This window comes from Rhinoraja longicauda, chromosome 2, assembly GCF_053455715.1.
Source record: "Rhinoraja longicauda isolate Sanriku21f chromosome 2, sRhiLon1.1, whole genome shotgun sequence".
In the NCBI taxonomy this organism is placed as follows: domain Eukaryota; kingdom Metazoa; phylum Chordata; class Chondrichthyes; order Rajiformes; family Arhynchobatidae; genus Rhinoraja; species Rhinoraja longicauda.
In genome coordinates this window covers 79,876,853-79,890,137 of record NC_135954.1, presented here as the reverse complement: position 1 = coordinate 79,890,137, position 13,285 = coordinate 79,876,853, and the positions used below count along the sequence as shown (strand labels likewise).

General features: G+C 39.8%; 1 protein-coding gene across 1 annotated transcript; it reads right to left on the bottom strand.

Annotated features, from left to right (window-relative positions):
• Window positions 1-7,514: 7,514 nt before the first annotated feature.
• sostdc1a (sclerostin domain containing 1a) lies at window positions 7,515-12,764 on the bottom strand. The gene is made up of 2 exons (XM_078428869.1): window positions 12,483-12,764; window positions 7,515-11,087 (listed from the first exon to the last, which is right to left on the bottom strand). Exons 1-2 carry the CDS (start codon window positions 12,700-12,702, stop codon window positions 10,639-10,641), a joined length of 669 nt encoding a protein of 222 aa, XP_078284995.1. The 5' UTR covers window positions 12,703-12,764; the 3' UTR covers window positions 7,515-10,638.
• Between the last annotated feature and the right edge of the window lie 521 nt (window positions 12,765-13,285).

Below are 13,285 nucleotides of genomic sequence, written 5' to 3'. Positions count from 1 at the left end.
TCTGTGCGATATAACTCTATGTTATTCATCATAATTTCCTCCATCTTCAATAAAATTCGACCAGCAGGTGCCTCTTCCCCTTCCCTCCCCATTTACCATTACATCCTTGGTTTCCTGCTCCCACCTTTGAAGCCCCTTCTCATACCTCTTTCCCATGGAGATATCAATTTGCTTTGTCCCTCCCTGTCATTAATGGATCCAAAGAGATCTGTCAGGGTTAATTCAGACTTATTTTAATGGAATACATGGCATTCAGTGCTCAAATGGTAGTCTCCAACCTCAGAGTGCAAACTGCTTTGGAACTGAGCACCATTGTTCAGACTGCAGACATAATCCTGAGCTTCCAGGAGCTTGCCATTTTAATTCAACATTTCACTTCCTCTCTGAGTTATCTGTTTGTGGCTTTGTGCACTGTTCCTTTTGCATGAGTTTTCTTACGTCTAGTTGTAGATCATAAGACTCTTTGAAACTGCTGATCCATTCCTCATGATGATTATGGCTGATTTTCTTCCTCTGAGCAATTTTCCAGCAGGATCTCTAACCATCACAAGGATGTTGCCAGGACACGAGGGACTGACTTTTTTGGAGAGGTTGGGAGGCAAGGACCTCCTTGGAGTAGAGGAGAATGAAGGTTACATATGTCCTTCATGATTTTATAAACCTCTAATAAGATCACCCATCAGCCTCCTTCACTCCAGGGAAAAAAAGTCCAAGCCTATCCAGCCTCTTTTTTTCAAACAAACCTTCCTTGTGAATCTTTTTTGCACCATTTCCAATTTAATAACATCCTTATTATTGCAGGCTGATTAAAACTATACACAGTACTCCAAATCTGCTCTTAATAATGTCTGGTCCAGATGCAGTATGACATCCCAACTCCTGTACTCAATCCACTGACTGATGAACACAAAAATGCAAAGTGCCTTCTTCGCCACTCAGTCTACCTAAATCACTACTTACATACAACTATGTACTTACGCCCGATTTATTCAGACTGAAGAAGGGTCTCGACCCGAAACGTCACCCATTCCTTCTCTCCCGAGATGCTGCCTGACCTGCTGAGTTACTCCAGCATTTTGTGAATAAATCGATTTGTACCAGCATCTGCAGTTATTTTCTTATATGTACTTATGCCCCTTGGGTTCTCTATTCTACAACACTCCCCTGGCCCCTGCTATCTACTGTGTAAGTCCTACCAAATTGCAACAGCTCACATTTATCCGAATTAAACTCTTTCATGATAAAGGTAGACACAAAATGCTGGAGTAACTCAGCGGGACCGGCAGTATCTCTGGAGAGAAAGAATGGGTGACGTTTCGAGTCGAGACCCTTCTTCAGATTGATGTCAGGGGAGTGTGCGGGACAGAGATAGAATGTAGTTGGAGACAGTTAGACTGTTGGGCGAACTGGGAAGGGGAAGGGGATGGAGAGAGAGGGAAAGCAAGGACTATTTGAAGTTAGAGAAGTCAATGTCCATACCGCTGGTGTGTCAGCTACTCAAGCAAAATATGAGATGTTGTTCTTTCAATTTGCACTGGGCCACACTCAAGGAGACCCAAGTGAGAGCCTCATCTATAATGGAAGAGGGGAACCCCCGTTTCCTAAAGAATGAGGACATTTCCAATGCACTGGTGTGGAAAACCTCATCCTGGGCGCAGATGCCTCTGTCTATGCCGCATCTGCAATTTTAACCTACCTGATCTCCCGGTTGCTCAGCACTTTAACCTCCTCCCATTCCCAATTGGACCTTTCTGTCCTGGGCCTCCTCCATTGTCAGAGTAATGCCCAGCGCATATTGGAGGAACAGCACCTCATATTTCGCTTGGGTAGCCTACACCTTAGCAGTATATAGCCCTTGCTTTCCCTCTCTCTCCATCCCTCCCCCTTCTCAGTTCTCCCACCAGTCTTACTGTCTCCGACTACATTCTCTATCTGTTCTCCCGCTCCACTGACATTAGTCAGAAGAAGGGTCCAGACCCGAGACGTCACCCATGCTTCTCTCCACAGATGCTGCCTGTCCTGCTTACTCCAGTATTTTGTGTCTACCTTCGATTTAAACCAGCATCTGCAGTTCTTTCTTACACATCTTTCATGATAAATATCTTTCAAACTTTTAAAACCTCTGCAGGTCATTCCTGTGAGTTTTTCAGAGAAAAGATTTACAATGTTTCTTACGTTTCTTAAAATTGCAGCCATTTCATTCCGTTGTCATTCCAATAAATATTTTTTGCACTTTCTCAAGCTCTTGCATCCTTTACATATTTTGGAGAATTGTTCACAATGTTGTCAAGTTAAGGTTTTAGACAAGTTCAGTATAATTTCCCTTTTTACATTTTTTTTTGGTCTCTTTAAAAATAAATCCCTACACCTTGCGTGTTTTATTTTTAGCTTTATTGATGTAGATTGCTATTTTTTATCAATTTGTATATCTACACTTCTTAATCCCTCAGCTCCTCTACTTAGTTTGGATATTTAGTTTGTGAGGAGTTTGTGACCTCTTTGTCCTTTCAACCCACATCATCATCATCATCATCATATATATACAGCCGGAAACAGGCCTTTTCGGCCCTCCAAGTCCGTGCCGCCCAGCGATCCCCGTACATTAACACTATCCTACACCCACTAGGGACAATTTTTACATTTACCCAGCCAATTAACCTACATACCTGTACGTCTTTGGAGTGTGGGAGGAAACCGAAGATCTCGGAGAAAACCCACGCAGGTCACGGGGAGAACGTACAAACTCCTTACAGTGCAGCACCCGTAGTCAGGATCGAACCTGAGTCTCCGGCGCTGCATTCGCTGTAAAGCAGCAACTCTACCGCTGCGCTACCGTGCCGTATTTTCCAATATTGAAGTTCTTTTGCGAATGACTTACCCAGTTGTCTTGTCTATTAAAGTCCTATTGTAATTTGACCCCAGTTTTCCAAGGTGTAGTTTTATATCTACACCTTGAGTTTGGTCCCATCTGCAAATTTGAAATTGCCTTCCTGATCCTTTGGTCCAAATTGCATAAGTGAAAGGTGAATGGCAGATATCCAACCACCAATGCTTGTGGTAAACCACATGATTACCTTTTGTCAATCTAATTATCTGCCTTCAACACCCACTTCATGTTTTATTGCCCTGAGTTATTTGTTCCCATCTTTCCTGTTTTCTAATTGCTACTGACTCAAGTGTGAACAACATTACACAAAGTCCACTAGAAGGTCCAAATATATCACACCCAATATAATGCTTGTTCATTATGTCAAAGGTTTCAACAAGGTTGCTTAAGTATGATATTCTCCTTGGAATTCTACCAAGATTTTTTTGTTTAAATCTCTATTTCTATTTGTTTTTAGCACAAGAACAGGCCCCCAGCTCTACAATATCTGTTCCGAACATGATTCTAAGACCATCATTTATCTACCTGCACTTAACCTTTCTCCCTCCATTCCTTAAATATCCATATGCTTATCCAAAAGTATTTTAAATGCCACTGTTGGATTTGCTTCAACCACCAGCATGTTCCAGGCTCTCAGCACTCTCTGTGCAAAAACATGCCCCAAATATCTCCTTTAAACTTTGCCATTCTCGCCTTAAAGCTATGTCGTCTGGTATTTGATTTTTCTATCCTGAAAAAAAAATTCTGACTCTCTACCCTATTCATGCCTCTCATAATTTTATATACTTTTATCAGATGCCAGGGATCGACTTTGGAGAGCCCCAACCACGGGTCTGTGGACTTTAACATCATGGAGCCCGTGGTCCCTGGTTGGAGACTGATTCGGGAGCTCCAAGCCGCGGAGAGTTTCAACCGTCCCGACAAGGGAGTTCTGATCATGCTGACGCGAGGTCTTTGGATCGCCTACTGCGGGAGCTTTGATCGCCCCGACTGCGGATGGTTTGACAGTCCCGACCACGGGAGAATAAAGAGGGAGAAGATTGGACTTTATTACCTTCCATCACAGTGAAGAATGCGGGGAGCCGCAGTGCTGGATGTTTATGTTAACTTTTATTTTATGTGGCTGTGTGTCTTGTTGCTTTTCACTTAGTATGGCTGTATGGTAACTCAAATTTCACTGTACCTTAATTGCTACATGTGACAATAAACTGACCTTGAAACCTTGAGATCTCCCCGCAAGCTCCAGTATTCCAGAGAAAACAATTCAAATCTGTCTAACCTCTCCCTGTAGCTAATACCCCCTAACCAGGCATCATTCAATCTTTGTGTAAGGATTTTATAATTTGTCGTATTAGTGGTATTAAGCTAATTATTCTACAGTTCCGTGAATTCTAACAAATCTTTACATAAATAAATCACATCAGTTGCATACCAATCCCCTGGCATTGTTTGCATTTCAGTTATATTTTTATTAAGCTGCCTCCTCTGTCTATTCTTCAAACACATTTAATATTTGTTTGAAAAGTAGAGATAGAGACACAAAGTGCTGGAGTAACAGCAGATCAAGCAGCATCTTAGGAGAGCATGGATAGGCGACATTTGGGGTTGAGACCCTTCTTCCGAAGAGTGGGGGGAAAGCTGGAGGTGAGAAGAGCAGGTTTAGGGAGGGTGCATGAAAGGTGGATCCAGAAGAGGGGGGTTGTGATAGGCAGATTGTTGGACATAGAGCAGAGATGAAAACCAAAAGGTCTGAGGTGAAAAGCCAGTATGAAATTGGAACCGGAGTTAAAAGGAGATCTAGTAGTCCTTGGAGGACCGAGCACAAGTGTTTGGCGAAACAGTCGCCGAGTCTACACTTGGTCTCACCAATGTAAAGGATGCCACATTGGGAACACCAGATGCAGTAGATGAGGTTAGAGGAGGTGCATGTGAACCTCGGTTTCATCTGGAAGGATTGCTGGGGATCCCTGGATGGTCTTCCAATACTCAGAGCTGGACTTCACTTGGGAGTGAATCTCTCAGTTCAGCTGTGGTTTTCAGTTGAAGAACATTCAGATTGACTTATTTGGCGCGCAGTCTTCTACACACTTATTGAGGAAGTCTGTGGCGGCAGTGGTATACTCATTTTGATGGGCCCCGCTGTTTAATCCTCCATCCAGAGACTAAGAAAAGAAAATGCTGTGTACACCCGGCAGGCCAGACAGTAGAAAGTGAAGCTGTTCATGTTTCAACTTCAAAACACTTCATCAGACCTTCGAAAGAGAGAAAATAGGTTAGTTTTGAGTCATAGAAACTTGGGGGAGGTGGTTATGTAGGACAAAGTGAATGTCAGTGATGGAATAAGATCAGATGACCCAGTTGATGGCAAAGTAGCAGTTAAGGTATGATTGTTTCTTTATGTATAAGGTGTTCCTTGTAGTAAGCTGTGGCCCTTTAAATAAATAAAAATTGAGCCCAAATGTTGACAGGTAGAAATACCAGTTCAAAAACATAAATAAAGTGTTACTTAAAGTTGGAAATTTTGTTGTTGAGTCCTACAGGCTTTAATTTGCTAACTTGCACTGGAACTTTTGGTCTTCCATCTGGGACCTTGTCAAAGGCCTTACTGGAGTCCATGTGGATTACATTGATTACATTAATACCAATATACTTTATTACATCTTTGAAGAATTAGCCTGACAAGAATTACCTTTAACAGAGCTATGCTGATCATTTTTTTTAAATTATCCTTTTCGTTCCATAAACCCTGTCCCTCAGAATTGCTTCAGATGACTGATAAAAGCTTATGAAGACTTAGGTTTCCCCGCTTTAATTGTTTCAATAGATTGATGAATGATGCAGTTATGCAGTTGTTTAAATATGTATTATTAACAACCTTTTTCTTTTAGGGTGCAAGATGCATTAATGTGCAGTTACTTGATATCATTCCATGGGATTATCGAACCAGACATCATCCTTAAATACTCATGAGAGTTAAGGGCCTGTCCCAGTTAGGCGATTTTAAGGCGACTGCCGGTGACTAGGCTGTCGCCGAACGTTCGCCGGGGTGTCGCGCGCATGATCGTGAGGAGTCTTCAATGAGTCGTAGCGGATCTTGGCGTGTCGCTGAATAAGTTACCTGTCCGAAATTTTTCGGCGACAGCTGGCTTGTCGCCAAATATCGTAGCTTATTGCAGGCGCTGTCGCATGCTGTCCCCAAGTTTGTTAGGTTGTCGCCGGTACTGAGGACGGATGAATTTCATTGTCGACTACCAACGTCAACCGGAGACAGGTACCGGGATCAGGAGAAGCCAAGGTTCGACAGGAACTGTCAAATCCCGTATTGACAGCTGACAGATGTGCAGCCGCAACAGCCAGGTGTGGAATGGGGGCGGAGACACGATGCTGTCTCTCCTCCGTTATAATTGAGTAAGTTGCAGTTTAGTGACACCAGTAATTGGTTGATTTTAAACAATAGAGCGATTATTATCGAATGCTTAACTACATAAACTTGCTTTCAGTCAATAACTATTTGGTCAAATGATTCTGTTCCGGTATCCTGATAAACTGCCGACTGTAACAGCAGGGGATTGTTGAGGGATGGTGTGACAGTGTAAACATCGGCAGAGTGGCTTCTTTTGTGGTTTAACGATTAGTAATTAGGATAGCAGAGAGTTGTCTCTGGTCAGGGACCTTCGTACATTGACCCTGCCTTAAGATGCTGATTTAAACCGAAGATAGACACAAAAAACTGGAGCAACTCATCTTTCATTTATTTGTTCCTTACCAACGTCCAGGGATCTCTCGTTTCCTCTCCCCTGACTCTCAGTCTGAAGAAAGGGTCTCGACCCCAAATGTCACCCATTCCTTCTCTCCAGAGATGCTGCCTGTCCCGCTGAGTTACTCCAGCTTTTTAGTGTCTATTTTCTTCGACCTGACTGCAGCAGGTTACAAGGAATCGGATTTCCCAACAGTGGGAGGAAGAGTGGCCGTGGGATTTTCAGCGGGACTGGATAAGTAAAAGATGTTGATACCGGGGAGGCTGATACAAAGACAGTGGGGCAACAGTATTGGCAGTCAGGTTCTCGCTGTCTTTCGGAAAAGTCCCGGACGTCACGTTAAAACCAGATTCCAAGTCTCCCACGGGAACACATTGGTTCTGCTGGAGGTTCACCGAAAAACCCTTGTGACAGATGCATTTAGAAGTACATAATACTAAAATTAAGAAAAGGCATTTGAAGAGACCAGTTTTGTTTAACCAATTTATTTACCGTCAGGACATTTGACAGGTAGATTGGGGCGACAGTTTGATGGTCAGGTAAGCGTGGGAATTTCGCGATGTTTCCGAAGACGGTGTAATCTCTTAGCCAGGTGCTAGTTTCACAAAAAAAGTAACCTATATCGACTTGACTCGGCATTGTCGTGGTCATTGTCGTAGACATTGTGTTGGGGTAAAAAAAATGTCGGTGATCTGCTACGACTTTGACAGTCGCCGGCAGTCGCCTTAAAAATCATTTAACTGGGACAGGCCCTTTAGGCATGAAAAAAAAAGAACAATTACTTTTCAGTAAAGCTGATTAAATATATCTGAAACAGCAATATGGAAGATCAAAGATCAAATGAATGTGTAATTTTAATACTTTTAATTTACAAAAATTTAAATTGCAGTACAATTATCTCAATCTATAAATTATAGCAAGCCATACGATGTTGGAATGTGTTCCTTGAAATTCCAATGCAAAAGAATGATACAGTTTAACTGTATCTGTAACACTATATTCTGCATTGTTTATTTTCTCTTTTGCACTGCCTGATTTACTCGTATGTGGTATGATTTGCCTGAATATCACGCAAAGCAAAGTTGTTCACTGTATCTCAATACAACTGATAATAATAAGCCAATATCAATACTTAGATAAGCATCAATGATTGACTTGATTGTTGGCCCACTACATATAACTTCCTCACAAAGCCTTTGCCTCAGGCAATACAAATTTGGCAATTTCAAACCTAAAAGTGCAAATCAAGCATGAGAAAGCCCAGATCCTTCTGCATCTCTAGGTAGCATGTGGAAATGTTAGGGGACAGGCGGTGCAGTAGCAGGAGGGTGGTGATGAAGCAACACGCAAGAGCGAATAGAGGAGAAAGAGTAGTGTGAGTGGAGCAGCAAGGAGGCAGTGTGTGGGGCAGTGAGGGAAGCAATGAGGAGCATTGAGTTTGCAATGAAGGGTCAATAGTGAGTGGATCAGCGAGGGAACAGTGAAGAGAACAGGAGGGGTGCAGCAAGAGGGCAAAAATTGTGCAAAGAGATGGCATTGAGTAAAATAATGCCCGGTCAGTGAAGTAATATGTGATGTAATCATTGGGTAATGTAGAGCAGCAAAGGAATAATGAATGGAGCAATGAGCAGCCAGAGAAGTAGACAGAGCAATGGAGGATCTGCAAGTGAAGAGTGAGTTGGCAATGAGAGCAGGAACAGACAGTACATGCAGCAGCGAGTATGCAGTGATTGTAGTGAGGAGGCAGTGAGTATATCAGTTATGTGACAGTAAGTGCACTTGCAAGAGGCAGTGAATGTAGCGGGAAGATGACGGTGAGTCATTGAGTGCAGCTGTGAGGCCTGGTGTGTGCATCAATAAAATGACAGTGATTGGAGAAGTGGTGGAAGAGCAACAGAGTGGAATAGTAATTGTCAGAAAGGGGAAAGGGAGCTGTCTGTACATGTAGATGCAATGGGACGGTAAGATGGGAGTGTTTGCAGCTGTATGCAAGCAGTGAATGGAGCAGTAAATGAAGGAATGCAGTGAGTAAAACAGCAAGGAGATGATGATTAAAACCTTGCAGGAACAATAGCTGAGATAGCAAGTGCAACAGTGAACGGGCAGCAATTTGTGCAGTGGGTTCGTCAGTGAGTGGAGAAGTTAGAGAGAATGTAATAATGAAGACAAAATGAGTAAAGCAGTCAGTGAGCAGTAAGACGGCAGCTGGGCGGCAGACAGTGGTGCATGGAAGGGAAGCAAAGGGGCACAGAGTAGAAGAGTGATGTGGCAGACATTGGAGCAACGAGAGAACAGTGAGGGCAGCAGTAAGGAGGCAGTCAGTGGAGGTGTAAGGAGATGATGATTGGCACAGTGATTGGAATTGTGAGAACTCTGTTATCCGCTTTTGAATAAAATTATATATATCACGTAGACTAAAAATGAAAATGCCCATGTTTAACCCTGGGTAACAGGAATGTGGCTGCCTTGCAAAGAAAAAAATGTGCACAACTGCTGTCCTGCTCTTAAACTGGACTTTAATATATTTTGGATAAGATGACATATTAAGTTCAACCTAGTCCACACCTCTCAGAAATCTAAATACTATGAGCACTGAAAAATAAAAAATATATAAATGCACGGATAAAAAGTACAGAGAATCTGACTTTATTGATTCATTTTCTCCATGCTCCTGTGAGAAAGCATACATCATTAAAAGACAAAACAAAACATCTGTTTAAATCAGAAAAGTGTTCCGTGGAAGGTACAGCCCTTTCCATATCATTGATTGATTAAGTAAAGCGAATTTTAGTTTATCATACTCTGATAAACCTTGCAACAAGATGCCTAAATTAAAACTTGGAAAAAATACATAGAAAGAATGCCAATACCTGTACAAAATTTAGACTACATTATCTGCACATGGATTCTAATCTGCTACTTTTAATATTTAGATGCATGATAAAACCATTAAAATGTATGCTTAATAGTTCTTCGGAACCAAAAGCAACTGTTTATTAAATAATTACATTGAAAAACAATAAATAGATGACAATGCTTATTTAACTGTTGAAGTCTCTGTGGCTTAATTTGATTTCATACGATACTCCACTTATATCGTTCTTGACGATTAAATAAACATCTGCATGTCATTGGCTTAAAATTTGAAATATCATTAGGGCTTAAGAGGTTATGTGTTAAATGAACCTTGTTTCCAAACATAGAATATAAATGGGTATAACTTTCTGCTGGGAAGTTGAATTATCATCACTGAGTAGGTATATTTACTTTAAGCCCTTATACTACCTCTTGTTCTGCATTGAAAATGAAATCACTCATGTACATTCTGTACACAGAAAAGATTTGAGAATAACATACTGAATATATGTGGAGCCCTGGGAAGGTTAAACTTTCATCCAACGATATCCATCCAGATCAGTTTAATTGCTCAATTAATTTACAGATGAAATGAAAACCATTATAATTCCTATCTTGGTTTATTTGATGAATTGGTTTAATAATCTGCAAGTTTGAATCATATAGCTTAATTTGTTTTCACTGTTTTACTATGTTTTTATTTTATTAATCTTCCAAGAGTGCTGCCATTATCTTTTTTTAAGTGAAAGGTGCTGAGCAAGGAATGCAATTGAAACTATTAATGAGTCCAGGATCCTGAGTATACATGTTTTTGGTATTGGTTTATCACTGTCACGTGTACTAAGATACAGTGAAAACTTTGTTTTTGTGCACTATCCAAGCAAATCATACCATACATGAGTACATCAGGTAGTGCAAAAGAGAAAATAAACAAGAGTGCAGAATAAAGTGTTTCAGCTTACAGCTACCATTTTCATTCAGGAGTCTGGGTGGATAATATTTATCTGCTGGACTATAAACTAATCCTTCCTTAATTAATCATGCCTAAAAATATGGAATAAACATGTTTGATAATATGCAGGACATCAACACAGACAGTTCATTCTTACACAGAACAGTTCATATGGTGTATAAACATCACTGTTTATCTTCCATTTCAGGCCAATTTCTTTTACGTTTGGTCTCCTCTTGGTGAATCTTACGGGATCTTTTTCTGCCTCTGGATCTTCTCTTGCTTGCTGGAAATGCCTCCTCAAAGTTGGCAATGCTTGACACATTGTGTTGTCGTGTGTACCTCTTGCACTTGCAAGATGTGACTATTGTAATTTTGTAGGTTCGTGTCCCTCCATTCTGGCATTGGAGCTGAATTCTCTCAGTACGAGTCTTGTCAGTCACACAGCGCCACTCTTGTGTGTTCCGTCTACTCCAGTATTTCCTGCCATAACCTGCAATCCAGTTAGGAAGCACTGGCATTGGTAAGCACTCTCCTGCACACACCAGCTCCTTCACTGGATTGATACTTGTGCACAGTCCGTCAGAAATGTATTTGGTTGATCTGAGCTCTCGACAACCAACTTGAGACCGATCTACATTACAAAGAGAACAAGTGATTTGTTTTTACATACAATTGACTTTTAAGCTTCAAAAATATGTTAATTGTGAACTTTTTACTTGTAAATTTTATCAGTCTTATAAAATTCTACTTTGCTTGAGAATTCTTACTGTTTTGTGTTTTAATCATTTTCCACAAAGTGAATTATATTATGTAAAAGGTAATTTCATCTTTTCTACCTACAACATCGACAAAATCATTTTTTTCATATTTACTGTAAGTCAAATCAATTTAAAAATCTGTTGGACTGAACATGTGTCTTTTTAGGAGTATAAAAACATATTTTTGAGACATTACTTCCAGTATCTAAGACTGGCATATAACAAAATACCTGTGAAATGTTTATCAAAAACTTGGGTCAATGCCAAACATTAGTTGGATTTGACATTTATTTTGTTTGTTACTTTCCAAGCTCCTTTTACTTTTAGGCCATCATAGCCACAGAAAAAAAAATCCAACAGCAGGTATTCATGTTCCATGTCGTTTTGCTTGTTCTTGGCATTTTTTGTCTTTAAGTGACAACTTTAATTGAATATAGCTTACCCTAAAATAAATCCACATCATTGGAAAATTAGCTAATTAAGTTTAGAAAGCTATAGCTATAAATCAAAGCAATTGCCTGTCTGCCCCTTGTGATTTGTTGTTTATTGACACACAAATCTAAATTGGCTCACCACTTTCAATTTGGAATAAAGTCACTGAAATTCTGCCAATTGAGGCAGTGCCATATATGGCCTGGCGGTCTCTTTGAAGGCAATGCAAAGATAGGTCGGTTACAAATTTAGCCAACATGATAGTGCATGTAATTCCAGTAACTGTAATTGAAAACTTGCTGAACATTCAAATGCTACTTGAAACCTTCAAGCATTGATCTGAGTGTATGGCTGCTTATTAAAATCCTGCCCAAAATGCAACCTCAATGAAAGTAACTAAATGAAAAGTAATTTTAGATCCAAAGATAACTCAATACTTTGTATATTTTAAAATAATTTTCAGTACAATTTCCTGGAAATGGCACATTCAGGAAGTTTAGATAACAGTTTGCACATAGCTTTGATGCTCATTTTCTTAGTTTTCATTTAAGTCAGTCTTATCCTCTTACTTTGTTTTATATATTGTAATGTGCAATCTGCATTTTTAGTAAAAAGACTTTCATCTATGCAGATGATACCTTTGGTATGTTTTTCTATTAATTATATAAATAATGCAATTATGAACCTTGTGCTTAAACCTAACGTGTTAACTTAGGAGAAAATAAAATCTTGCAGCATCTGAGTCTAATACCATACCATGCATTAGGCATTACAATAATGGAAGAAATATATTTTTTAAACAAAGAGAATATTAATTAAAATATACAAAAAGGTACCTTTATGATCCAGATCCGTAGGGTTAGGTTGCCTTCCTCCATTCCTTGCCTGATTTAATGTTGAATTACTTGGACTTTCATGCGTTAGTACCTTGAGATTGTAGAACACTTCTGTGGCATCATTTTTAGTTTGTTCTGCTCCCTTGTCAAAAGCAATGCAACATTTGAAAAAGATGCATGCTATCACAAAGAAAGTGCAATCAAAAGGCTGTGAAATCATGGCTCCAGAACTCTCTGGGCTGAAGACCTGGTTGTAATGTTGCAGGTTTTAATGTGGAGTTACTGTGCCTTGCTTTTTATAAAGCTCCTTGGCATTCAATGAAGTGGAAACAGTGAAGCTTGAGAAAGGAAACATACAGACATATCCTGATAACCAATAGCAGGCCAGATCACACACGTAGAAGTGTGGAATATGCAAATTATGTCTGTTTCAAATTTCACACATCTCATATTTCACATTGTGAAATATTTGTTTTGTAACGCCCCTTAAAGAGACAGAATCCTTGTGATGTATGACATTTGAAATTTTCCAAATATATGCACGATATGCACATAACATGTTTTACAAATCCTACTATATTGTACCAGCATCTGCAGTTATTTTCTTACACTACTCTATGGTTTGTTCATTGAAGCACATTTTACTCAGGAAATGTTCTTATAATTAGAACCTGTTTAATATTTAAATAATGTGTTGACATAACAGTTATATCAAATGAAAATAACTTTTGGAATTCTTTCAGTCACAGTAATTACTTTCTTTTAATCCTATTTGTATGTTTACATTATCACACAATGAGATA

Bases quoted from the DNA above. Each gene is read 5' to 3' on its own strand.
- sostdc1a (XM_078428869.1), bottom strand. From the start codon at position 12,702: ATGATTTCACAGCCTTTTGATTGCACTTTCTTTGTGATAGCATGCATC. The intron at 11,088-12,482 runs GTACCTTTTTGT...TTTGTAATGTAG, and splicing joins TACGGATCTGGATCATAAAG to ATCGGTCTCAAGTTGGTTGT.